Source organism: Mustela erminea, chromosome 18 (assembly GCF_009829155.1).
Source record: "Mustela erminea isolate mMusErm1 chromosome 18, mMusErm1.Pri, whole genome shotgun sequence".
In the NCBI taxonomy this organism is placed as follows: domain Eukaryota; kingdom Metazoa; phylum Chordata; class Mammalia; order Carnivora; family Mustelidae; genus Mustela; species Mustela erminea.
In genome coordinates this window covers 25,938,767-25,965,975 of record NC_045631.1, presented here as the reverse complement: position 1 = coordinate 25,965,975, position 27,209 = coordinate 25,938,767, and the positions used below count along the sequence as shown (strand labels likewise).

Here is a 27,209-nt window from a genome sequence, read left to right as displayed (position 1 = left end):
AGTCCCTAAGTTAATATTAAATCGGCCCAAGAAGTTTCTCTGGGCAGTGCGTGGACCAGTCTCTCCTCACACAGTCTTCCATCCGCCTCTAGTGTAGCAACTACAACGCAAAAGCATCCGCACTCGGGTAGCTTCCCTCGGCGGGACCTTGACGCAATCGCAGGCAAGGAAGCAGTGATGCGGCGGGCTCCGGGTCAATCAGGGTGTTCAGGAAAAGCGGCGTCAAGTACGTGGAAACCAAGCCTGGAGTTTCTCGCTCATCCGCCAGACGCTCGTCTCCCCTTCCCTCACTCCCGCTTTCCGCTCCCACTGACCTGGAAAGCGCCTCAGCTCCTCCCCACTTACCGAAGTCCTCCCAGGGCCTCGACCCTCGGGTGGGCCCGGAGTCTGCTCGGCTCCGCACCCTTTCCGCCCTCAAGAGAGCGGTTCCCAGGCCCGCGCGGCAGAGGGACAGAGGTTCGGGCCTATTCACTCCTCCTGGCAGCCCTATTTCGGATTTATTTGGGTAGCTAGACTCAGAGGAGGGGGTCGATCACGCGTTCGAGATACCCAAGGGAACACCCCCACCCCTCCAGCAGGGTTTCGAAAGAGGCGACCCGGCAGCTGCTGTCTACAGTCTCGCGAGAGGAGGCGGGGCCCCCGCCCGGAGTTCTCGGCCCCTCCCTGCCCCACCCTCCCCACGTCCCCCGCCCTCCCTCCCCCACTCCCCGTGGCGCGAGCGGCTGACTGAACCTGGAGAGGAAACGGCATTCGGAGCCGCGCTCCCGCCCAGGCCGGCCCTGACGCGGGCCTCGTCAGCCGGTAACGGGGAGCAGAGGTGGGGGTCAGGGAGGCGACCACGAAAACGGTGAAGGTCAGAACCGAGGAGCCTCCTCCGAGAAGGGTGAGGAAAGGGTCTGAGCCTCCCTCCACAGACTCCGCAGAGCTGAGGCGGGGTCGACCCCTCCCAGGGGCGGGGTCGCGCTGGGCAACTGCAGCCCTGGGGACTGACTGGGCGGGGCGCGCCAAGAAAGGGGAGTAAGGGGTCAGCTGGGGGTTGAGGGCTCCCCGGCGGCGGGAAACAGGAGGTGGGCTGTGGAGCTGAGGCCATGGGTGGGGTCCTGGAGCTGGGACTCCGGTGACGGGCTGGGGAAGCCCCGGGGCCAGCGGGTCCCTTCCGCCTCTCCTTTGGACCCTGACTGGAGGCCGGCGGGGGTGGGGGCTGGGGAGGGCGAGCGGCGCGAGGGGGCGGGTCCCGGCGTTGCTCGGCGCTGATTGGCTGAGCGCGTGTGGAATCGGGTGATGGGAAACGCAGCCCGGCTCTCCCGTGCCCTCCTGCTCCTCTCCCTCCCCCCTGTGGCGAAAGTGCTGCGCGGCGGCGGGTGCTTACGCTCGCGGGGTTTGGCTGTTGCAGGCAGGAGCTGGGAGGAGGCGGCAGCGGCAGCGGCAGGAGCAGCAGCGGCGGCGGCGGCAGCTGGGAGGAGGTGGTGACGGTGGCAACGGCAGCGTCGGGGACGATGGCGCGACTGGTGGCAGTGTGCAGGGACGGGGAGGAGGAGTTCCCCTTCGAGAGGAGGCAGATTCCCCTCTACATAGACGACACCCTCACGGTGAGCGGGCCGGGCCGGGCCGGGCCGGGCTCGCCGCTCCCCTGGCAGCTGTTTCCCCTCCTCCCCCTCCCCCAGGCCGAGCGCTGCGCACTGGAGAAAGAGTGTGTTGCAACTCCTAGGCGAGGCCTTCTCTCCGGCAGGCCCCACAAACTCGCCTTTGCAGTGTGTCGCACGGTAACCTCTGCGGGCCCCTGGCCCAGCGCTTCGTAAGCATTTCGAGCCCCTCTCGCCAGATTTCCCTTCCTTTTTGAACCCTCTTCCTTTCCCCCGTGTCTCAATGAGGCGCTGCTTTTGCCAAAGCACGCGCCTCGGAGTGGGGTTGAAGGATCTTGGGCGTTTAGGGCCTATCCTTTACAGAATCCACCTACCCTCGGGGAAGCTTAATTATCTGGAAATGTCGCAGCTGCCACTGTACCTGTGTATTTTTTCTCTCAATACTGTAGCTCACTACAGAAGCTTAATTACTTAGGGCGGAATGACATGCTCTCGCACAGTAAAGATTCCACTAAAATGATTTGGTTTCATTGTAAATAGTGTCATATTGCTTAGTACATTAAAACTCTCCGAAATGATTGTATTGGTAGGCCATGACTCTTCAAAATGGGTTTTCTTGGCAGTAGTTGTTTTTTAGTTTGCAGGTAACGTTTTCTTTTTCTTTTTTTTAATAAAGCAAAATTATTGAATGAAGAGCATTATAAAAAGCTGATTGCTCATCTCAAGTGTCAAAACCCACTTCTGGGTAGTTTTCTTTTTTAGAGTTGATGGTAGTACAGCATTACTGACCCTCTGCCCTGTGTTGCTGTACTATTTCCTTTGAAAGGAAATGGCAGAAATTTGAATTGAATCTGAACAGGAAATGAGTGCAGTTGCTTGCCACTATTTCTTAAGAAATGAACCTTTTCTGAATATCTTGAAATTTGCATTTTGATGATGCTGAAGCTTTGGGTTATACGTTGCCTATTTTGATAGGTGTAACTCAGTCTCTTCATTTTATTACCTTTGCCTTTTTGCTTTTCAGAGGTAGTTCTGTTTTGTTCTTGAGTATTTTTTTGCAAATATCTATTGAAGTTTTTTCAAATTTTATATAAAATGCAAGTCATTGTAGAGCTGCCACTCTATGCCTTTCTGTTTGCCAGTCTCAATTAAGACTTGATTGAGCTGCAGTACTTTTAAAAGGATTAGAAGAGCCATTTGGTGACTTAATTTGTTAGAACTTTTTATGTGAAAGCATCTTTTTTTTCATGGAAAGAAAGTGCATTTTTTTTTTCCCCATGGTAAAAACGATTTGGCCTGACATAAAGGTAAATAGAATTTGTGTTGATGCATTAGAAAGTGCTTGTATGCCTTGGTTATGATTTGCGTATTTTTTACATTAAAAGTATAATGGAGTTGTATTTTAAGTTAAAAAGAAAAACTAGCACTTTGATCAAATTAAATGATGCATTTCTCCATTGGAAAACTCCTAATATGAGTTCATTTGTTACTTTCTTCTCTTCCTCTTACACACTTTTCTAGAGCACATAATTTGGTATCAACTTTGTTTGATTATTGTCCCAGAATGCCTTTGAAGTTTAAAAACCAGTGGGTTTAGACATAAGATTACTTTTGAGTGTATAATATCAAAGCATAGGGAACGCCAAAATAAATTTGCATATTTATAGCATTTTAAGAGACACTTAGTGACACTTTCTGACACTTCCTTATGGTCACATAACCACCTTTCCTGTGAGTGCAGCATTGACACATCTGTCATATAGCACTTTAAAACAGTGGCTGTTTTTATACTCTGTTCTCTGTACAATGATACTGATTTCTAAAATTTTCCATGGAAAAAAATGTAACCTTGCACTGTGATACATTATTGTACTTATTTCTCTTATTGGACTGAACTTGGTGGTTGAATATTCTTTTTATAGACTTGCGACCAAGGCCAATAAAATCTAGGGTCATTTAATTTAAATATCTCAAAATAGCATTTTATTTAGGAAAAGGTGCAGTTTTTCTTTAGAAGGGTTTTTATCACTAGGAATGAATGGGACTATTTATTGCTTTGTCTTGGAACTTGTGCATAGTCATGGAATGCTTAGTGAAATTTCTTGTCAAGAGTGTCTTATATTTAGGGAAACAACTTTCTTTCAGAACTTTTTATTAACTACTGCTCAGAAGAATGCAGAGCAAACACCTGTTGGAGAAGAGGGAGGGAAGATACCTGTAGCAGACGTTTATGCTCTGCACTGGTCCACTAATAGTTTGATGGCAGTGTATCCCTGAAGTTAACATTTGGTCTGGTCTTTGTTCTTAGGGTTAATAGGTAATGCGTTGAAAAAACGTGTGATTTTTATTTCATGTAGTCTTGAAATCTTGTTAGCGCCTTCTAGTTAAGTCTGGTTACAGCTTTCACAGTTCAGTTATAAATGTTGTATCGTTTTAGTAACAGAAAGTTGAACCCTCTAGCCTTAATTCTACTGGTGATTTTAGGTTGGATTTGTAAAATGAAATTGAGAAGCTTGTATGGGAGGAAGTAGTCTCCTCTTTTATGCGGTATGTTAAATCCATGTTTAAAACTCATTTGGTAACTAAATGGGTTTGAATACTTGAGTACAGGTAATATAAGTGTATTTGAGAAAATCCCAAAGAGGTAAGTTGGTGGAATATTTAGGAAAGTGGTACACTGTGTGGCCAAAATGCTTTCTGGTGTTACTGGAATTGTAAAATAGCAAATGGGCAGAATATGGATTTTATTTTAGAGATATTTTTGGAGAATTGCAATTTTTAAGTAGTATTTTTTAAAAAAAAATATTTATTTATTTATTTGACAGACAGAGATCACAAGGAGGCAGAGAGGCAGGCAGAGAGAGAGGAGGAAGCAGGCTCCCTGCTGAGCAGAGAGCCCCATGCGGGGCTCTATCCCAGGACCCTGGGATCATGACCTGAGCTGAAGGCAGAGGCTTTAACCCACTGAGCCACCCAGGTGCCCCTTTAAGTAGTATTTTTAAAAATTGAGTTAAAATGTATACCCTTTTTAAAATAATCTTGAAAAATAATGATATAACAAAGAAAAAAAACTATCCTTACTTCTACATCCCAGCGAAACCTAAGGAGGTCGCAGCATTTGCTATAATTCTACTCATAGACACTTGGATGCAGAGTTGAGATGTATTGTCTACTGTAACAGTTTATATCTGGCTTTTTTTCACTAAATGTAATACTGAGAACATTTGTTCTTGTCATTCTTAAGTAGCTTTATTGGCCATGTAATAATTTGTTGTTTGACATCCATGATTTAATCATTATTCCTTTGTGGATATAGGGGTGATTCTGCTTTTGACTATGAATAATATTACAAGAATATAAATAATGCATAAGTCTACGCATTAAAAATTTTCCTCAGGCTTTGGAAGTACAGTTACTGGATCAAAGGAGAAGAGCCTTTTGTAAAGTTCTTGATACATAGTGTCACAGTGCTATAATATTGCTTAGAAGCAGTTTACTCTCCTGATAATTCAAATGATCTAACTGGACCAGAGACTCTGATAATGGATTTTAATGGAGACATCAAAAGATAGTAAATGGTAGCATATTCACTTGGGGATTAGGTGTTTAGCATTTTTAAATTTAGTACTTAACGTTTTCTTTTAACTCTTAAATATTTAATTGATTTTACCAAAGGTGATAGATGTTACAAATAGCTGTGAGGATAAAGTAAAAAAGTAAAGCTACAGTGACAATGACTTGTAATAAATACAAATTTAATATTGTTGGTTAGAGATTGTGAGAATGTGCTAAAAACAGATTATTTGTGGTCAGGAGAAACCAGGACAGATATTTAAGAGTGAAAGTGGGTAATGGATTCAATAAACTTTATAAAGCAGTAATTGCAGGACAATTACTGGTTCTATTTTTGGCCAGCTAGGGAAAGGCAACCTCATCATGAAGCAAAACACTAATGATTCCTCTGTGAAACCACACCTGAAATACTTTTCATGACTGTCTTCCTTTAGGTAACCTAGAATCTGAAGATTAAGTCAAGGAAGTGGTTTTAAAGAATGGGAAAAAACAGTGCTACTTTCCTCTTTGCCTTCCCTTTTTCCTTTTTTCTTATTGTCCTCTCTCAGTGTTAAAGAGCATATAGTGACTGTCCAGAAAACACCAAGGTAAAAAGCCATTGTCCTCAGTGTTTGAAAGGCAAGAACAGAATAATTTAGTGTGAGTGCAGAGTTTGTAACCAGGGTGGTATAGAGTAAGTACAAGAGAAAATTTAGTATTATACAAGCCAGTGAAACCCAGGAAAGACACAGTAATAGACTTAATCTTGACATTTATCTCTGCTGGTTAGGGGAAAATCAAATGATCTGAAATGAGGATTTAAAAAATTTTTTAACCCTGTCCTTTGTTGTACCTTTTAGAAATGATTCCTAGGGCGCCTGGGTGGCTCAGTGGGTTAAAGCCTCTGCCTTCGGCTGGGGTCATGATCCCAGGGTGTTGGGATCTAGCCCGCATGGGGCTCTCTGCTCTGTAGGGAGTTTGCTTCCTCCTCTCTCTCTCTGCCTGCCTCTCTGCCTACTTTTGATCTCTGTCAAATAAAATAAATAAAATCTTAAAAAAAAAAGAAATGATTCCTAAAGCAGGTATTATCCATTAAATTGTATTTTAAACATCAGCCGTTAGATCTCAAAATGTTAGATTTGTTCTTTGAGCTCTGCTTTAATTATTAAAACAATAAAACATATTTGATAAGAATAAAATTTCATTTATACAGAGTCAGAATTTAAGATTTTACCTATAAACCAGACTGGAGAGACCTTGATTTGGTTAAATAAGAAGCATTCTTTGAATGTTCCTTAAATTGGTAGCTTTGATCTTAAAATAGTACAGGTAATTATCTTAATTTTTTTATGGTGGCAATTGATATGTAGTAAAATGGTGTATATTTGTATCAAACAAGTGAGAATGCAAATCAAGGTGTTAGTTGCTTAAGATTTGGACTGACCTGCAGTGTTGTCTTGAGTTATGTGGCTTTAAAAGTTTATCCTATACCTTTTTTCTGACTCGACAGTTCAGTTTCTTTGTATTTTAAACCATGTAGTGCTGACAAAAAACATGGGTTAACTGTACAGTACTACTAACTACTTTTATGTTTTATATGTTTTCATGGACCAGGATTTCTAATAATGGGATTATTAAGTTTTTAAAAAATTTGAGTAGATTCTGTTAAATATTAAGTACAGTGGACAGTATGGATCATTAGATTTTTTTGCCTACTTCTGTCATCCTCACTTGTTCATTTAGAAACACCTTGTTAAAGCAGACCAGTGACCAGTTTTGCTTAGTACTAGTGGTTAACATACGAAATTGCTTAGAACAACACCCAGTATATATGAAGTTACACTAAATGTCTCTATTATTACTACTGCCAGTCTTTGGAAATACTATTAAGACTGTAAGAGGGAGGACTAGAGAGAAGTCAGTAAACCTGAAAATTGGTAATTGATCCTTGAACCTATAAGATTTGGACTTAATGAATGGTCTATGTGTGTGGAAGAAGAAACTTCCAGAACAATAAAAGCTCTTGAGATGGAAGCATGTCTCTGAATTTGGTATAGTGAACATAGAATTGGAAGCAAGGAACACTAACTTCCCCTTGGTAATAAACAATATATGTGCATTGTAATAAATTTGGGAAAGGTAGGAACACATGAAGGAAAAAGTCTTACCTTTTCACTCTGTAGAGATAGGCCACATCTAACACATCATGTATTTTCTTTTTCTGTAAGAAAGTACCCACATAAAAACATTTGAATCATTTTGTAATGCAGCTTTTGGTTCTGTGAAATACAGTGGTGTCCTGAATTGTTGAGTTCTTGGTATCCCTTTGTCTCTACTTCACATATCCTGTATTCCCCCCACATCAGATCAAGAGAAGATCTATCTATTGTTTATACTTTATTGTTAGTCCTTCACATATTGTTAGAACAAGCATGTTTTAGGGCTGTCATTTCTAATCTGGAAGAAAAAGAATGGTCACGTCTATTAAGAAAGCAGATTTTTGTGGTGCTGGTTGTTGAAGAAGGAATCTTTTTAAGATCATGTTCAACTGGTTGGGGCATTTTTAGTGTTTTGTTTTTGCCTCAAATATATCTCTTTATCATGACTTCACTCTTTGGGTATGTAGGAGTTTGTGGTCCTTGTCATCTGGAAATAGAAGTTGTCCTAGCACAGTATGTTTAATACCTTTAACAATGTTTTAGTTAAGATATAAATGTGTTACTTTATTTCATTGTTTTGAAAGGCATACTTTTTTTGCCTGTACATTTTACCATCTCTGAAACTGGGATGTTTCTTTTATATGGTGACGTCTAACAGTTACAAAGTCTTTTTCCTAGTGGTATGTGACTGTGGTACTTTCTAAAATGAGTGGTGTCACAGATCAGTGACATGTTCTAATTAGTGATTCTCCATTATCTGATATGCAGAAATATCCTTAAGCTTTATATCCCTCCTCTGGTAGGGAATTTTGATAATTGAATAAATATCTCTATATTCCTTTTGTTCCTGGTTAGAGCAAACATTCAGTATATGCCAGGTATTTTTCTGAGTTTTTCATATATGTTGTGTGATCTGTATGTATATGGCCATTTGCATAATAATAAGAGGAATAACTCAAAGTATGTATATTTAATGTAAAATATCAGGCTGTTTTACTTATTGGCCACTGCAACAAACACTTTTAAATGTAATTTAATCTTTACAGTCTACTTTGTGAGAGATATTAAACATTATTACTTAATGTCATGTTACAAATGAGGAAGCTGAAAATCAAACAGGTTAAGTAACTTGACCAGATTTATGACATACTTGTAAATGGAGGAGCTGGGATTTGAACTCTTGTTTGTCTGACTTCAGTGTCCTTGCTTCTAATGATTATACCATTCCTGCCTTTAGAAACTTGTGGGTGGTGGTGGTGATTGTCTTAGCTTCTTTTGACAGGGGGCAGAACTGGGATGTACTAATCCTGCTTTAGGGATCTATTTTTGTCCTCAGAGTGTATAAAATAGTTTGTAGCACATGTTCAAAGAGGATATAGTAATTGATTTTCATTCTTTTGCATATTAAGATGGTGATGGAATTCCCTGACAATGTTTTAAATCTCGATGGGCATCAGAATAATGGTGCACAACTAAAGCAGTTTATTCAGGTAATATTTTTTCTAAAATTAATGTTTTAAATGGTGTGTGTGTGTGTGTGTGTTTTGAAGAGTCATTTCAAAATTTTAGCTTTAAATATTAATATCATTTTATCTGGGGCTCTCTAGGTCTTAAGATTGCACTGAAATTGTTTTCTTTTAGTATTGCTACATATTTGTGTACTTGTTACTATATTTATGCACTTGTTATATGAAAGAAATTTGGTGGTGGTGTGTTGTACATGTCCCTTTGGCTTTACTTTCACCAAGCCATCTTTCCCTGTTTTTGAAAGACAGGGTATACAACTTTTCATTGAGAACTTGTTGGTTTTCTTCTGTAGTGGTGGTTTTGTTCAAGTAAAAAAAAAAAAAATCCTGGTACTGTGAACTTCATGATTTGTATTTAATTTTTAAACAGTATGATACCTTATAAAATCCTGTATATAATCAAGATAATGGAAGGTAAATTGTTGCTGTACTTCAAAATTCTGTTTCTACTTTTGGAGAAAACTTTGAATGAAAGATTAATGGTAAATATGAGGAAATTCTTTGGAGTATCTTATCCATCTTTTCTGGTAAAGCTAGAAACACTATTTGTAGTATAACTGTAACTCCATCCAGATAGAAGTTATTTACTAGAGTTTTGCCCATTTCTCTACAGCTGAGGTTCTCAGTCATTTTTCTACCTTGTCATAACCAACAGATAATATTTATATGCACCACCCTGTTAGTTACTCACTTCTACATAGGTTTGATAGGCCTTGTTCTCTCCCACTGATCTGTAACACACCTGTCCAAACCTCCAGGTTGAGAATTGCTGCTTTGCATGAGCACCATCCTAACTTGATTCTAGTAGCTAAATATAGTGTTCTTGTTAAAAATTGAGAGGAAGACATGGCAAAGCTGCATTCCATCTTTTTTCTTTGTTTGAAAATTTTTTTTGAAAATTGTATTTGTTTGCAAGAGGGAGCTGAGATAGCGACAGAGATAGCAGGAGAGAGCACAAGCAGGGAGGAAAGGGAGAAGCAAGCTCCCCGCTAAGCAGGGAGCCCTCTGTGGGACTCAATTCCAGGACCCTGTGATCATGACCTGAGCTGAAGGCAGTAGCTTAACCAACTGAGCCACCCAGGCGTTCTAAAAATTTTTTTATTTCAAGTGAGTGTACTAAGCTTAATAGTCTCTGAACAAACTGAATTTCCAGAGGCAGGGCTTCTTTTTGTATGCTGAGGCATGTAACTGCTTAGCCCTGACATCCTCCCAGCAGAGTTTTTTAGACCTTAGATGCTAGAACAGAGGGCTTTGTGGAGCAAACTCAGTACAGCGTGGGCAAGGCCGACTTGTTTTTCTGACTCAGTTTCAGATAGAGATGGCAAGTCCTGCCCATACTGTACTCACTACACAAGGACGGGAACCAGAGTAGTAATAAAGAGAAATTTTAGTCTTTTTTAAGGACTGTTCTTCATTTTTCTCTTCCTCTTTCTCAGCGACATAGCATGCTTAAGCAGCAAGATCTAAGTATTGCCATGGTGGTGACGTCCCGTGAAGTATTGAGTGCACTTTCTCAGCTTGTCCCATGTGTTGGTTGTCGTCGCAGTGTGGAGCGCCTCTTTTCCCAGCTTGTAGAGTCTGGAAATCCTGCACTTGAACCCCTGACAGTAGGGCCCAAGGGAGTCCTATCTGTAACTCGAAGCTGCATGACTGATGCAAAGAAGCTTTATACCTTATTTTATGTACATGGGTAAGTATAATCAATAGGGGTTAGATGACTTAGTTAAAAATTTTAAACTTTGCGACAGTGGTGGCTCTTTTACTAAATTCGGTAGGGGCAAAGCTTGAGTCCAAAATCATTAATTTTTTTAAAGATTTTATTTATTTATTTGACAGAGAGAGAGATCACAGGTAGGCAGAGCAGCAAGCAGAGAGAGATGTAGAAGCAGGCTCCCTGCTAAGCAGAGAGCCCAGTGAGGGGCTTGATCCCAGGACCTTGGGATCATGACCCAAGCGAAGGCAGAGGCTTTAACCTACTGAGCTACCAAGGCGCCCCTAAAACCATTAATTTTATTGAATATCTTCTGTGTGCCAGTGACTATACATATTGTTCTCGTATGGAGAGAGGCAGGCAGTAGGCAAATGTATGACTTGTCAGGTAAGTTACAAGAGAGATGAGAATGTTTGAGTGAATTAATATGGAGGATGATTGGGGAAGGCTTCTATGATAAAATGACACTGAGTGTAGACTTTAATGAAGTGAATAAATAAACCATGTACATATCTGCAGGAAGGCACAGAAGGAGGAGCAAGTGTCAAGTTTCAAAGTTTGGAGTTTTCCTGACATGTTTGAAGAACAGTAAGGAAGCCATTATGGCTGGAGCCAGGTGATTGAAGGGAATAGTAATAAAAGGCCTACTTATGTAGTGCCATCCTGAGTTTTTGGTTATTGTTGGGGTTTTGTTTTGTTTTTTTACTCTGAATAAGATGGGAAGATTTAGGAATGTTTTGAGCAGAGGAGTGACATGGTCTGACTTGAAGTTTGGCTTACTTTGACCTCTGTGTTGAGAATAAGTGGAAGGATGGTGGAAGGGGAAGAAACAAAAGCTATTTAATAATCCATGCGAGAGATGGTGACCAATGTGGTGGTCACAGAGGTAAAAGAAATGGTTGGATCCTGGGTATATTTTGAGGAATGAGCCAGTAGAATTTTTAGATAGATTGGCTATACAAGAGGACATCAAGGATGATTCTCAGTTTTGGGATCTAAAGAGCAGGACCATTGGTTTCCATTTACTGAGGTGGGTAAGAATGGGAGGAGCAATTTTGTAGAGCTCACTTTTGGACCTGTTAAGTTTGATATACCAATTAGGCATCCAGGTGGAGTTCAGAGAGGTCTGCTCTGGAGATAAAAATTGATGTCATCAGCACATATGTAGTATTTGAACTATGTATAAACTACACACACACTCACACACATGGGCATAATTTAAATCTGTGAGATGTGAGATAGTCACCAAAGTCTGAATATAAATAGGAAATGAGAAGGGGTCTGACAACAAAAGCCCTAGGCTTTTCTGTTTAGAGGTGGTGGTAGAGAGAATTTTTACTCTCCTGAGAAAAGGCTTAAGGGTTTTCGAATGGAAAACATAATGTGATTTTTGTTTTGAAACGATCACTTCAGCTGCTGAGTGAAGCCTAGAATGTAAAGGCAAAGGATGGGAAGCAAGGAGACCATTTGGGAGGTCAGCTATTGCACTTGACTAAGCTAGAGAGGCGAGTTGGAAATGGATGGTAATGGTGGAGGTGATAAATGATATATTTCTGGGTAATTCAAAAGTTAGAGTTGATAGTCTTTGCTGATTGGTTGGATGCAGGGTGGGCTATTAGCTGTAGGCATTTCTGTATTTGCGTAAAATTTCTGTTGATGGTTCCTCATCAAGGATCGTGTTTATTTAGATATTGTTTGAACAGGGCAAGATCGCTGAGAGGTAGCAGTCGGTCATAAAATATTTGAGTGTCAAGTGCACTGCTAGATACAGCGCAGATACAGGGATGAACAAGACGGATGCAGTCTGGGGGAATGAGTACATTGAATAGAACAGGTCTCTTTCAACATACTGACAGACTGGGAATGGACGGGAGAAGACAATTGTACGGATTCTTCTCGGTTAGAAATTGTTTGATGAGAAATTTTCAAGGTAAGTGATGTGTCTGTAATACTTGAAATACACGTTTGCACTAAAAGGTAGTAAACAGATTTTGAAAATTCTGAAGAAAAATGAATATTAATCAAACTTCTAATGATTTATTTTTGATTAGGTCCAAACTTAATGACATGATAGATGCTATTCCAAAAAGTAAAAAGAACAAGAGATGTCAGTTGCACTCCTTAGATACGCACAAACCAAAACCTTTGGGGTAAGTAGAATTGACTGTCAAGATCCTTAGTAATTGTTAAGATTATAAATGTTGATTGTATTTAGTGAAACAAACAAAAAAACCAGTTAGTTTTGCTTTATCAATTAGTTACACTGTAACATAGGTTAAAATAAATCTGTCTCCTAATTCTGTAAGGCCTTTTTGCATTGAGACTGTGTAGGGTCTCAGTATAGATTTGATTTTTATTTTGGAGTTTTTTTTTTTTTTTTCTTAAATATGTTTCTAAGGAAGGAAGTTGAGATCTTTATGAAAATTTATTTAGCCAATACTGAGTTTTTCAAGGTAGTGACATAATTCTTTGATCTGTATAATAGTCATAATGTATAAATTATTGTTCTTGTCTTTCTTATCTCTAGGTCTCCCTAATTTATCAAGGATTAAAAAAAAAGTCTTGGATTAGTTGTAACAATGTGTATTTATGTAACTAATTTGCAGTTTTGTTCTGGTTAGGTGGTACAATGTCCAAGGCTACTTTTGCCCTCATCTCCCAGCACATTGTTACATTTGCCCCCTACAAAATTGCTTTAGGTTGGGGGTGGTTAGGAAAAGGTATTGAATTTGAAGGGGGTGCTTCTAAGAAGTAACTTGTGTTTTGAGGAGAATGGGATGATATAAAACAACACTGGATTGCCTTTAAAAAATTAGTTTTTGAATATCTCATGAGTAGTGCTGATATCATTGTTGTATAGATCTTTTCCTTCCTGATAAAAGACCTGGATGACTAATTGGTGGTATGTTGATAATCTGTTAGCAAGTTTGTTTGTTTTCCTATACTCAGGAACAAAATCTTAAAACAATTTTATTATGAAAACTGCCTAACGTATAGGAAAGACTATTCAGCAACCTTCCTTCCTACCAGATATCGTCACGCTGATTCAGTAGTGTTACTAAGATTTGTCACATTTGTTTTATTTATCCATCTTTTTCTTTGCTGAAGTACTTTATTTTTTTTTAATTACTATTATTATTTTTTTTGCTGAAGTATTTTAAAACAAGTCCCAGGCATCACACTTTTTTACTCCTGCATATTTCCACATCCATCTCTAAATACATGGACATTTTCTTTCATAATGACACTGCCATTATAACACTTAAAAGAGTTAACTATAATAATCTGATACCCAAATTAGATTTCCACATTTTTCTCTAAAAGTGCCTTTTTAAAAAATGGATTTGTTAGAATCAAGATCCAGACTGAACCACAAAGTATATGGTACCTAATGTGCGAGTACTCTGAACCTGCAGTAAAGCTCCATACAACTTAAAGTGGTTATCGAAAGAAAATTATTTTACACAACTGATTTACAAATATCTTTAGAGAATTCCTATCTTTCAAACGTAAAATTCAGTCTAATTTTCTCATTAAGACAGTAATGACCTGAATAACCTGTTGGCTAAGGCCACAAGAGTAGTAACCTACTACAAAAAGCCTGCCTTCTGATTTTCTTGTTATGAATTTTCTTCATTGTGGAACCAAAAGAGCAACAGATAACCTCAACATCTTACATAGCTGTTCATTGGTACCTTCCTTCAAAGAGCAGTTCTTCTACCTTTGCTCCAGGTTCCATTTCTCAAGTGACTGCTTTATCAGTTACCCACTTGTGTTAAATTGGCATACAGCTCTGTTTTCCTATCTTTCAGTTTAAAAACAGAAACAAACCTCCACAGACTTCACATTCCCCTTCAGCAACAGCCCCACCGCATGGGAAGCCAAATGTTTTAGAAGGTTGTTTGCTGAATTATGAAATCAGTGAGTTGATCTTGAGCACTGTCTCCTAAGGGAGCTTCAGGTACTTCAGGTTATTTCCACACTCCATATGGATAGCAGGCCAGGGAGTACAGTGTGCTTAGCCGAGACTCCCCCCTCCTCCATTTTGGATGGCTACTGCCATTGTATGATACTGTGACTCTCCATTTTACACATTTCAACTGTTTATCCCCCCCCCCTTTTCTGTTTAGACACTCTCCAGGGAAGTGTTAACAGTTGATTAGGTTGAAACCTAATCAATGGCAACAATCCAGCTCAGCCTTCTTTTTGAAAGTACTCTTGTATCCATGCAAGTAAACCCAAGTTATTGGCTGCTTGGGAGTAAGTTTGAGATCCTGAAGAAAAGTCTAGGCTACAGTTGTAGGCCTGTAACCGAAGACTGAAGATTATCTTAGAGAATAGTATATAAAGTCTACCTAGAGAGAGAGTAGAGTAAGAGAGAAGAATGCCGAGGAATTCAACGTATTGGTAGAAAAGAATCTAGTAAAGAAACTTGAGAAAGAGTGGCCAGAGAGGTAGAAGGAAGCCGAGGGAAAAGAGTGTTAGCTGTGTTGAATGCTCCTGAATCATCAAGGACCCAGAAGTGTCCATTGGATATAGCAGCACTGTGGTAATTGGTGATCTTGATGACCAAATCTGTGGTTGAGTGGAAACAATCCAGAATAAGAATGGGTAGAAAAGTGATTGCAATCTAAGGTTATGGTGGATTAAGCTAGGAGTGGAAAGACTTCTTTTTCAGAAATCTTGATCTTGAAAGGATGGAGTGATGGAAAGTCGAGAGAGGTTATAGATAAAGTCTTAATTTTAACTGTAGCATTTTTTAAGAAGTATTTCTTGGATTAATGCTCTTGTGTTCTGATGATATAATAATCATTCCCCACACTGATTTCATGAACCTTTTCCTGAATTATGAGAACTTGAGTTTGAGAGTTAATCAGTTTTAGGAAATTATGGATCGCTCACGCATGATTAGAAAGAGAGGAAATAAGGGGATAGAGAGTTGAAGGATAGAACATGGAAGATAGCAGTTGTTGAGGTCTTTGTTTCAAATTAGGGTGCTGAACCTTGCTTGAGGTCTTGTTTCAGGGAATAGGGAGCTGAATTGTATAGATGAACTTAAATAGTGGGCAGGGAGTTGGGAAGTACCTATTTAGCATATAGAGAAGGTTAAGTAAAGATTCAGAGGTTTTTCCATCTCAAGCATCCAAGGTAACATTTCTGGGACTGTAGGCAGACCTGCAGAGGAACAGGCAGGAGTCAGTTGTTCAGAATCATGAAATATCAAGAAGACTGTCATTGAATGGAATATAGACCCACATTTCTTTTGGAATGTACATCTGCCAACAAAGCAAAATGCAGGACCAACGCCACACTGAAACCTGTGGGGGAGGGAGAGTCTGGGAAGTTTTAGTAAGTTTTTAAAAAATTATTTATATAGTACTTATTACTGATAAAGGCTGTGTAAAATGTAAAATGTTCCTCTTAGTGTGCTGTCTTTATTTTAGTAAATGTAAAATTTTATTGTAGTTAATGTAAAAATGTATTTATCATAATTAGATTAATCTGATTTTTTTTTCCCTCAGCTAATTATAAATGTGAAGGTACAAAACATTGAGTTTTGTTGCCATGGATTAGATATAAAATCACATTAAGTAGAACAAAACTTACTAGAATTTTTAATTTGTGGAAGATTGACCAATTTTATAGATGAAAATATAATTTCTTTTAGCTTTGTTGACTTTAAAGCATTCCAAGTAGATTTGCTTATGAAATGCTTAGTATCTAATGAGTTGGTATCTTGATAAATGTAAATGTTGTTAAATTGTGTCAGATAAACTTAATAGTTGAGCAGAAATTTTTATATAAAAGTATGAGCATATGTTTAATATTTTAATATGGCTAAAATGAATATGTAATTATATACAAATTTGTAAACTTATTATACTAATATGTATTAAAGAGTTCATGATTTTAATTTAGACTATAGAAATTATTCCTTCAGATTATCTGAGTGTCACTAAGCTTTGTACTATACTGTACTACAGTGAAGGGAGCAGTAGCAGTGTCAGTTCAGAGAAGTTAAGTACAGATAAGAGAAGTAGTGAAGACCACAGGAAGGACAGCAAGTGTAGGATCATTTTCCATTATGGACCTTTCCAGGGAACAGCCAGGTAAAATCAAGCAATCCTTTACTCTGCCTTTTTTAATGTTTTAATGTTTATCTAGTCCTCCTTTCACTAATATGTGTTTCTTTCTGCAGAGGTTGTTGGATGGACGTATGGGAACTAATGTCCCAAGAATGCAGGGATGAAGTAGTTTTAATCGACTCTAGTTGTCTTTTAGAAACACTAGAAACTTACCTGCGAAAACACAGGTGAGTCTAAAGGTCATTGCAATATAGTTGGAAGGTGCTGTAAGTGCTCTCTCAGTTATCCAGATTGACCTCTTACCTCCTTCATATAATAGCACTCCAGTCTTCCCATTAATACCTGGTGCTAGGCAGAGCTTAATATTAGGATAAGCATTTCTTTATGGGATGACTCTCAGTGTTAGCCTTCTTGTGTTGAGCCAGCATCTCCTCTTTTTGTATTTTTTACCTGTTGGTTCCACGCCAGTGAAGTGTACTTAGTTGGGGAAAGTACTGAATCACTTTAGAAACTCTGGTATTCCTTGTTTTTATGATAGAAGCATTTCATGTTGTCATTTTCAAAATTAAAGTTTAAATTAGTGGTTTTCATTTAGTAATATTTTGAATGATTTCTTCTATAATCATTTGTCAAGACCTAAAAATAGAGTTGGAATTTGTGTGGTTCATGTACTGAAAAAGTAACTTCAGGTTTTTCTTTTTATTTTATTTTTTTTTTTTAAAAGATTTTGTTTATTTATTTGACAGACAGATTACATGTAGGCAGAGAGGCAGGCAGAGAGAGAGGAGGAAGCAGGCTCCCCGCTGAGCAGAGAGCCCGACACGGGGCTCGATCCCAGGACCCTGAGATCATGACCCGAGCCGAAGGCAGAGGCTTAACCCACTGAGCCACCCAGGCACCCCAGGTTTTTCTTTTTAGAATACCATTTTACAAAGGAATTTTCTCTTTTCTTTTCTTTTCTTTCCTTCTTTCCTTCCTTCTACATTTTATTTCTTTGAGACAGAGAGTGCACAAGGAGGAGAGGGACAGCGGGAGAGGGAGAAGCAGGCTCTCTGCTGAGCAAGGAGCCCAATGTGGAGCTCCATCCCAGGACTCTGGGATATGACCTGAGCTGAAGGCAGATGCTTAAATGACTGAGCCACCCAGGTGTCCTACAAAGGAATTTTCTAAGTGTCATTAGCATTTGGAAATTTGTAGGGAGGGAGAGTGCAGTAGGAAAGGAAACTGGTAAGGGAGCTGTCTAGAGATGGTATTCTAGGAGGGAGCTGTACTCTTTTAATGTAAATTCGTCACATGTTTGGTGTGTGGTTTTGTGTTCTTTGACCTGGGACATAAATACATACTTACTTTAGGGATACTTCTAGAAAACATACGTGAATGATAAAAACTAGGGTTTATCAACATTCATGTTTATATGGCAATGAGCTAATGACTTAATCTGCATACTAAGTTTATTCAGTGTTTTTCTTTTTTCAGTTACAAACTTCCTTGTTTATTTGCCTTTTTGGTTGATTATACCCAAGAGAGTAGAGAATATGTCAAGTATTTGCAGTTTTGTCAGAGAGGGATTATACAGACAAAAAACATTTAAATATGTAGGTCCATTATAGATTGCTTCCTTTTTCAATATGAATTGATCCCTATATTCAACATTAATTGGTCCATCCAAAAGATAGCTTTTTGGGGTGATAAATGACTAGTTATAAGAGCTAATGTTTAGGAGTTTCCTGTAATGGTTGTAGATATTTCCTTTATTGGGGTGGCAATATTTTAGGGCTCTGAGAAGGTGGAATCTACTTAATAACTATCTGAAGGGTGGGGAGAAGTATGATTAAGAAAGATTGCTTTGAATCTGGGTTCTACTAATTATAACTTTGTACAAGTTACTTAACATTTCTATGCCTTCTTTTCTTAAGACAAAAATAATGATAGTACGGATTAATTGTAGGATTAAATTTGTCATGGGGATAGACGATACACAGTCGGGCTTACTTAGAACAGTATGTGGCTGGGAATGCAAGCTAGTGCAGCCACTCTGAAAAACGGTGTGTAAGTTCATCAAAAAGTTGAAAATAGAGCTACCATATGACCCAACAATTGACTACTAGGTACTTACCCCAAAGATACAGATATGTGATCTGAAGGGGTACCCTGCACCCCATGTTTATGGCAGGAGTTCCACAATAGCCAGATGTCCACATCTGGCTAGGTTCCACAATAGAACCTAGATGTCCATCAGCAGATGAATGGATGGAGAAGATGTGGAAGGGGAGGATGGGGCACACATGGTGGAATATTATGCAGCCATCAAAAATGGAAATCCTGCCATTTGCAACAACATGGGTGGAACTAGAGGGCATTATTATGCTAAACAGAGTAAGTCAGAGAAAGAAAAAGAATCTCTCTGATACATGGAATTTAGGAAACAAGTCAGAGGATCATAGGGGAAGAAAGGAAAAAAATGAAACAAGATGAAACCAGAGAGGGACACAAACCATAAGAGGCTCTTTTTTTTTCTCCTAGAGATTTTATTTATTTATTTGACAGAGAGAGACCAGGAGAGACAGAACACAAGCAGGGGCAGTGGGAGAGAGAGAAACAGTATTCTTGCTGAATAGGGAGCCTGAAACAGGGCTTGATCCCAGGGCCCTGGGATCATGACCTGAGTTGAAGGCAGAGGCTTAACGATTAAGCCACCTAGGTGCCCCAAGAGACTCTTTTTTTTTTTTTTTTTTTTTTTTAAATATTTTATTTATTTATTCGACAGAGAGATCACAAGTAGGCAGAGAGGCAGGCAGAGAGAGAGGAAGAGAAGCAGGCCCCCTGCTGAGCAGAGAGCCCGACGCGGGGCTTGATCCCAAGACCCTGGGATCATGACCCGAGCCAAAGGCAGAGGCCTTAACCCACTTAGGAAACAAACTGAGAGTTGCTGGAGGGGTGAGGGAATGGAGTGGCGGGGTGTTGGACACTAGAGAGGGTATGTGTTGTGATGAGTGCTGGGTGTTGTATAAGACTGATGAATCACAGACCTGTACCCCTAAAACAAATAATACGTTGTATGTTAATTAAAAATAATAATTGTAAAAATATGTAAATAAAATGTGAATGTATTATATATAATATTTTAAAAACCCAATATCTGGCACATAGTAAGCACATTAGTGAATGTTTGCATGCCAGATTTGCAAATGCTTGTTATTCCTATGTATCTAGTTCTTGTTTTAGGTCCAGTTTGAGTTTTTGAGGTATGTATAATCAGTTGAAAATGATTTCTGATGTCTTAATAATGGGGGCACCTGGGTGGCTCAGTCAGTTCAGCATCTGCCTTTGGCTCAGATCATGGTCCCAGGGTCCTGGGATCAGCCCCCACATCGGGCTCCCTGCTCAATGGGGGGTCTGCTTTTTCCTCTCCCTGTGCCTGTTGCTCTCCCTACTTGTGCGCTTGCTCACTCTCTTTCTCTGTCAAAAAAAAAAAAAATTAAAAAAAAAATCCTAAGAAGTATCTGAATAATGTACCTTTTTGACAGTTCTATTTTATTTAGTGGACTTTTTTGAGTACTTTATAATAAAAATTTGATGGGGAACTAAGGTGGCTCAGTCTGTTAAGTGTCTTGACTCTTGATCTCAGCTCAGGTCTTTATCTCAGGGGTGTGAATCCAGGCCTTATGCTGGGCTTGGTGCTGGGTGTGGAGCCTACTTACAATGAAGATTTTATAACACTGGCCAGTTAAGTATTATGGTAGTAAATTATTAGAAACAAAGTGTTAAAATATGAAACCTCTGCCTTAAAATTTTTTTTTACTTTTATGTGCAAGTTTTCTTTTTGAAAACAGAAAAATCATTTTCATTCTTATAGCTTATATATATATAGTATTTTTAAGTTGCTGTTTACTTATGTTACTTATGATTATTACAAATATTAAAATTATGTACAAAGATTAAACTACTATGAGGATTTAAAGTTAGTAAAATAAGAGCAAAATATTTTCAAGTTTTATTATTGCTGCTCTATGACATCTAACCATTTATTTACCTGAAATTGTAAACTTAATCTTTTATAACTCAAGAACACAGAAAAATTTGTTATTTCTGCATCCAAGTCTTTATCCTCCCCCCTCAAGGGGAAGACTTTTTTTTATTGTAGTAAAAAAAAAAAAAGTAAGTTTACTTCTTAAACAGTTTTTAAGTGAACATTACAGTGTTGCTAACTGTATGCACGTTGTTGTACAGTAGATCTCAAGAATTTTTCATCTCGCATGATTGGAACTATACCCATTGAACAACAATTTCCCCATCAGCCCCTTCTCCCAAGCCCTGGCAACCAGGGTTCTGTTTTCTGTTTAATGAATTTGATTATTGTAGATACTCACATATGTGGAATCATTTGGTATTGGTCTTTCTGCGATTGGCTTATTTCACTTAGCATAATGTCCTTAAGAGTTCATCCATGCTGTAGCATATGATGCAGAATTTTCTTCTTAAAGCTGCGTAATAGTCCATTTATGTATGTACCGCATTTGCCTATCAGTGGACATTTTGGTTGTTGCCCCTACATCTTAGCTATTTCTACAAATGCTGCAATGAACGTGAGTGTGCGGATATCTTTTTGAGATCCTGTTTTCAGTTCTTTAGGATATACTTAAGAATGGGATTGCTGGATCATACGATAGTTCTGTTTTTAAATTTTTTTAGGAAATGCCATACTCTTTGCCATTATTGGCAGCACTGTTTTACAGTTTCAGCAACACCAGTATCAAGGGTTCCAGTCTCTCTACATCTTTGCCAGCACATGTTGTTTTCTATTTTTTTTTAATAGTGGCTATGCTAAATGTATATAAAGTAGTATCCTATGGTTTTGATTTACATTTTCCTGAAGATTAGGAAATCATCACCTATTCAGTGCATGAAATTTTTCTTCCAGTGTTTTCTTCTGGGAGTTTTGTAGTTTCATGTTTTACTGTTTAGGTCTTTAGTCCATTTTGTGTTAATTTTTGCATATTCTGTGTTTTTTGAAGCATTAGTGCATCAGTGATTTAACTTGTCAGCATTATTGCTTCTGTTTACTAATTGGGCTTAGGGACTCTATATTAACATGTATTCATTTCAAGAAACAAATGTGTGAATCAACTAATATGTGGCAGTATAAGGGTAAATAAAGTAAGAAGTGTAAATTGCAAATATAGGAAGATAGAGGAAGGCTGAATTCTAGTTATGGGAATTGCAGAAGGCATCTTTAAAGATGGACATGATTTAGGCAGATGGAAAAGGATGCGGAAAGGGGTGGGGAGGAAGCAGAAGAAACGACTTTGAAGTAGGGACATAATCTGTTATGTTCACGGTAGTCCATTGTCTGTATGGTATGTGTTCAGGAGCAGGGTAAATTGTCTAGGCAGTTTAAAACAGGGCAGGGGGAATTGGAAAGAAGACCTGTAAGAGATGTAAGAAAAAATTGATACCAGTTGGCGCCACCCTAAAAGAGGACCTAAGAAGAAGTTGGAGGTTAACTGAGGTTTTCTTCCTGGGTGACTGTATGAATGGTGATGTTCTTAATAGTTTTGTAAGGGAACATTCATGTTGCCCTTGGTTTTGGAGAGGAAGTTAAAACATGTTGCCTATTATACATCTGTGATGTCTCCCATTTTACAGTATGGGTTTAGCCCTCAGGCAAGGGCAGAAGACTTGAACAAGAGCTGTAGGTAAGAGGTATACCTGTTGGCTGAAGCCATTGTAACAGAAGAGGCCAGCTAGGGAGATGAATGAATATAAAGAGATTAAAATTTCCTCATTCTGCCACAGCTGATCTTCTCAGAGATGCAGTTATTAATTTTATTATCTTTTTTTTTATCAGACCAAGTTCTTTCTTGTTTCAGGAAATCAAAGCTAAAGAAACAAGGTTCTGTTTTTCTTTCTGATTGAATAATATTTGGTTTCTAAAATAAAATGTCATCATCCTCTATGTTCACATTCTTTTTTTTCTCTTCTACACTTTTGTAACTGAAATTTAGACTACATTTCTATGTATATGTTATCGGGCGCCTGGGTGGCTCAGTGGGTTAAGCCACTGCCTTCGGCTCAGGTCATGATCTCAGGGTCCTGGGATCGAGTCCCGCATCGGGCTCTCTGCTCAGTGGGGAGCCTGCTTTCTCCTCTCTCTGTCTGCCTCTCTGCCTACTTGTGATCTCTCTCTGTCAAATAAATAAATAAAATCTTAAAAAAAAAAATTTAAAATCTATGTATATGTTATCAATATTATGATTATGTATTGAGAAACATGCGTTTTTTAAAAAGAAATTTGACTTTTGGGAACTACTAGTAAACTAAAACTACATGTGCCACTTTCTTGCCCCTACCCTCTTTCTTATGTTTAACTAGTAAGATATTAAAATGTCGTAGCAACATTTGGATTCAGGTTTACTGAATGAAGGTGGCACAACTGTTTTTAGAGGCTGAAAGGAGTGGGATTCTTGAGTCACTTGTTTGTGGCTTCTTGTTTTCATGTGTCTGTCTCATTTAAGAATCATTTATTTGCAAATGGAGATCTAGCTATACTGTAATCCCTAAATTTGTATTTCTCTTTTATGTGTATGTTTTAAATGTGTGTCTGGAGGATTTTTTTTTTTTAATGCTCCACATGGTAGGAGAGTGTCATTGTCTAGTACACTGTTAATGAGTTTCATGAAATAATTATGCAGCTAGTTCTTAATTTTGAAGTTTTTCTTTTCAACAGGTTTTGCACTGATTGCAAAAATAAAGTCCTCCGAGCATACAACATCCTTATTGGTGAACTTGATTGCAGCAAAGAGAAGGGCTACTGTGCTGCACTTTATGAAGGCTTGCGGTGCTGTCCACATGAACGGCACATACACGTTTGCTGTGAAACAGACTTCATTGCACATCTCTTGGGTCGTGCTGAGCCAGAGTTCGCAGGAGGGTATGAGTATGTAATTTGCTAGAATGGGCTATCTAGCGCTTTGCTTCATTTTATTACTGAAAGTTTATTTCCATCACCTTTTGCCTCAGTACATATGATATATGTATAAATTAAAGTGTGCCTGTGAAGATTCTGCTTTCTTTAAAGTATGCATTTGACTGAGTAAAAATAGGGAGAAAGTGTTGTGTGGTGTTCATTTCAGTCCTCTGCTCCTTGTTGCTTGAAGTAGATAGGCATTTTTTTTTTTTTGCTTTCATTATTATAGATTATCATTTTCATCAGAAAATGATTAGAAGGGATTTACCCCCTCCATCCATGCATTTCCATGTTTAAATTTTGTTCATAATGATGGTTTTTGCATGGGAAGAAAGGTCTTTGCGGCAAGGGGTTAAATACTGAGTGTAATTCATGAACTGTGTATATTATTACTGAATTGTATAAGAACCTAAAATTTTATCTCTGGCTTGTCGTGAAAATAACATCAGAGAAAGTTGTTCTAGAATAAATTGAATCCATTTTCCTTTGTGTTTTGTGTATCAGCTCTCATTTGAGTGCCTACTTTCTGCTAGCCATTTAGAACATGAAGACTTACAACTGAAATTCCGTGAACACTTCTACTGAAGACTAGCCTGGAGGGCTTTTGTCCATGATTGAATCACGTTGGCATTTCTCCATTCCCCCTCAAAAAAAAAGAAACAAAGCAAGTAGGCATTTGTTAAAATTGGAAGGTGAAAGGAGCTGTCATGCCTACCTGTGAGCTGGACACATATATAACTTCTCAGTGCCACAAAATAATCTCTCTTCAGGGCCAGTTCCTGAATTATCTTATTTTTAGCAATATTAGGACTGATTCTGCTTGCATGTGTATTTCTTATTGGTTATATACATGTGTGCTTCTATGTTTATATGTATATTGAATTTGAATGTATAACTGGCTTGTTATTACATATGCAAATTGTGTTTTAAAACCTGAATTTGAAGTTTATCTGTCTCTTAGTGTTTCAGTAAAGGGTATTAGGAATTATTATGTATGATTTATTCTCCTTTACAGGCGAAGAGAAAGGCATGCTAAGACAATAGATATAGCTCAAGAGGAAGTTCTGACCTGCTTGGGAATTCATCTTTACGAAAGACTGCATCGAATCTGGCAAAAACTACGAGCAGAGGAGCAAACATGGCAGATGCTTTTCTATCTTGGTGTTGATGCTTTACGCAAGAGTTTTGAGGTAAAAACAGTGGGCTGCTTCAGTGTCTAAGATTGTTTAGTCACATTATTAGACTGAATGTTAATATTAAGCTGCCAGTCTGATTTTACCTCAGAGGCCTGTGATCCAGTCATAGTGTCATGTATGTGAAGGCGTTCAGGGAGGGGAATTGGAATTTAGAAGAGGTTTGTGGATTTTTCTTTGTTTTTCAATCCTCTTATTCTGCCAGCTTTGGTTTTTAGACTTCTCAGAGTAGAAAACTGAAGTTTATGATTATTTAGCAAGATGTTGCTATCAAATATATCTAATGGAAAGTTAAAAGCAACCCCAAAATAAGCAACAAAATTAGAAACTTTTAATGAGTGTCAGCTTGCCTGCCGATGTCCAGTAGCTTCTTTATATTGCTGGTATTGGGTTTAGTGCTTATGATTTGGTAACGTTTTTGAGGGGGGAGTTCTACACTGTCAGCACATAAAATATTGGCTAGTGAACATTTTGTTACATTCTAGGGCATGTTCTTAACCCTAACTGGGTCACAGATCCCTTTTGAGAATACTATGAAAGCTATAAACCCTTTTTTCAGAAGCACATCCATGAGCTTTAAACATTGTTCTGGGGAGTCTGAGGAGATTTGTACTGGTTCTTGGTGAACACATTCCTGTTTCCTTTTCTTTCTGTATGTTTGTGACTTCAGAAACTAGATCATCTAATCGGGTTAAATAGTCTTCTCATTGTGTGAAGAAATGAATATTTACTCTGCTGTGTTAAAAATTTTGGAATTTGAAACTAGAATATTGTCAGTTTGGAATAAGAGTGTGTATAAGTCTGCCTTTTCTGTAGGGATTCATGGTATATTCACTTGCTATGGATTTTAAAATGTCATCATTTGAAGTATTAAAATTGAAGATTCTTTGTGGGGATGCCCTGTAAAATTGCAATATGAATTACCTGTCTGTGTGTGGTATCATTTAAAATTAGCAAGTGAGGGGCATCTGGGTGGCTTGGTCAGTTGAAGGTCTGACTCGTGATTTCAGCTAAGGTCTTCTCACTCAGGGTCGTGAGTTAAAACCCTGAGTTCAAAAAATCGAATTAGCAAATGAGAATTTCCATGGAAAATACAGGAAGTTCTGAACAATATTTATTCTCAATTTTGTTTTTTAATAGATGACTGTGGAAAAAGTACAGGGTATTAGCCGATTAGAACAACTTTGTGAAGAATTTTCAGAGGAGGAACGAGTAAGAGAACTCAAGCAAGAAAAGAAACGCCAAAAACGGAAGAATAGACGAAAAAATAAATGTGTATGTGATATTCCTACTCCCTTACAAGCAGCAGATGAAAAGGAAGTAAGCCAAGAGAAGGTAATATTCCATAATTTTGACTCATTATTATGTAGTATTGCTTTTTGCTAGATTTTGGCATTTTTACCATGCTTTTCCAGAATGTGACGAGCTGCAACTTGTATATTGGCTTTTTTCCTACTATAATTGGTAAAAGCCAAAATTTTTAATGTCATGTATTCTTTTTATAATATTCAGTAGTTATCTTTGTACCCGATCTTAGTGTGTTGTTAGATCAAATGGTGAAATTAACTCCATGCATGACCTAGAGCAGTTCTTTTTGGTCTCAGGACCCCTTTGAGTTCTTAAAAATTACAGGGCCCAATGTGCTTTTTGTTTATATGGATTATAGTTAACCAAAATTCACTGTATTAGAAATTAAAACGGAGAAATTTAAAATTATTTTTAAAAATAAGCCCTTCTATTATGTTAACATGAATAATATATTTTTTTTAAATGTCCCACCCCCACTCCCCCCAAAAAAAGAAGTGAGAAGAGTGGCATTATTTTATATTTTTGCAGATCTTTTTAATATTTGGTTTAAAAGGAATTAGATGGATTCTCAGATCTGCTTCTGCATTTAGTCTGTTTCCATATGTTGCTTGGTTGAAGCATATGAAGAAAGTCTGGTCTCAGAAAAGGGAGGAATATTTTAATAAAAACTTTTTCAGATAGTTGTGGCTGTTCTTCTTTGGCATTACAACTCAACAGGAGGTAGTGTCTTAAAGATTAGTTATGATACAGAACCTGGCACCTATCAGTGACCTTTTCATAACTTAGTTAAGTTAAAGTCCATTAGTCAGTCTTGCATTTTGAATAGATCTTTTACTCATTTGTCATTTGAAAGATACGGATATACTGAGTTATGCAGATCTTGCCAGATACTGACATTTCTTTACATAATATCATGTATTATATCTCATCAGAAAGATCTTTAAGTAGTGGGACACTTCAAGCTTATTGTGCTTATTTATATAAGTTTTCAAAATTCTGATCGTGATTTGAAAGTTTAAATTTTTAATCACTGACCACAAATACGGTCCATTGTTTTCTTTGAGGTGATGAGCTGACTTCATTTTTTGAGAAAATGTCTTTTTAAGTGTCTAAGTCTGAATAAC

The 27,209-nt window shown here is 38.3% G+C and overlaps 1 protein-coding gene across 5 annotated transcripts in view; it reads left to right on the top strand.

The window, feature by feature from the left end:
- Positions 1 to 717: 717 nt before the first annotated feature.
- Positions 718 to 27,209, top strand: part of GGNBP2 (gametogenetin binding protein 2) — a 31,949-nt gene continuing 5,457 nt past the window's right edge. Inside the window, exons 1-10 of one of the 5 annotated variants that reach the window (XM_032322030.1) lie at positions 718 to 883; positions 1,394 to 1,589; positions 8,704 to 8,784; positions 10,257 to 10,510; positions 12,583 to 12,681; positions 16,516 to 16,641; positions 16,731 to 16,844; positions 23,345 to 23,548; positions 24,600 to 24,774; positions 25,918 to 26,112. In XM_032322030.1, coding sequence (XP_032177921.1) covers positions 1,497 to 1,589; positions 8,704 to 8,784; positions 10,257 to 10,510; positions 12,583 to 12,681; positions 16,516 to 16,641; positions 16,731 to 16,844; positions 23,345 to 23,548; positions 24,600 to 24,774; positions 25,918 to 26,112 — 1,341 coding nt within the window. In that variant the 5' untranslated portion in view covers positions 718 to 883; positions 1,394 to 1,496. Of the gene's footprint in view, positions 884 to 1,393; positions 1,590 to 8,703; positions 8,785 to 10,256; positions 10,511 to 12,582; positions 12,682 to 12,704; positions 15,881 to 16,515; positions 16,642 to 16,730; positions 16,845 to 23,344; positions 23,555 to 24,599; positions 24,775 to 25,917; positions 26,113 to 27,209 lie in introns of those variants that run through there. The other 4 variants (XM_032322028.1, XM_032322032.1, XM_032322031.1 and 1 more) reach the window with 4 other exon arrangements.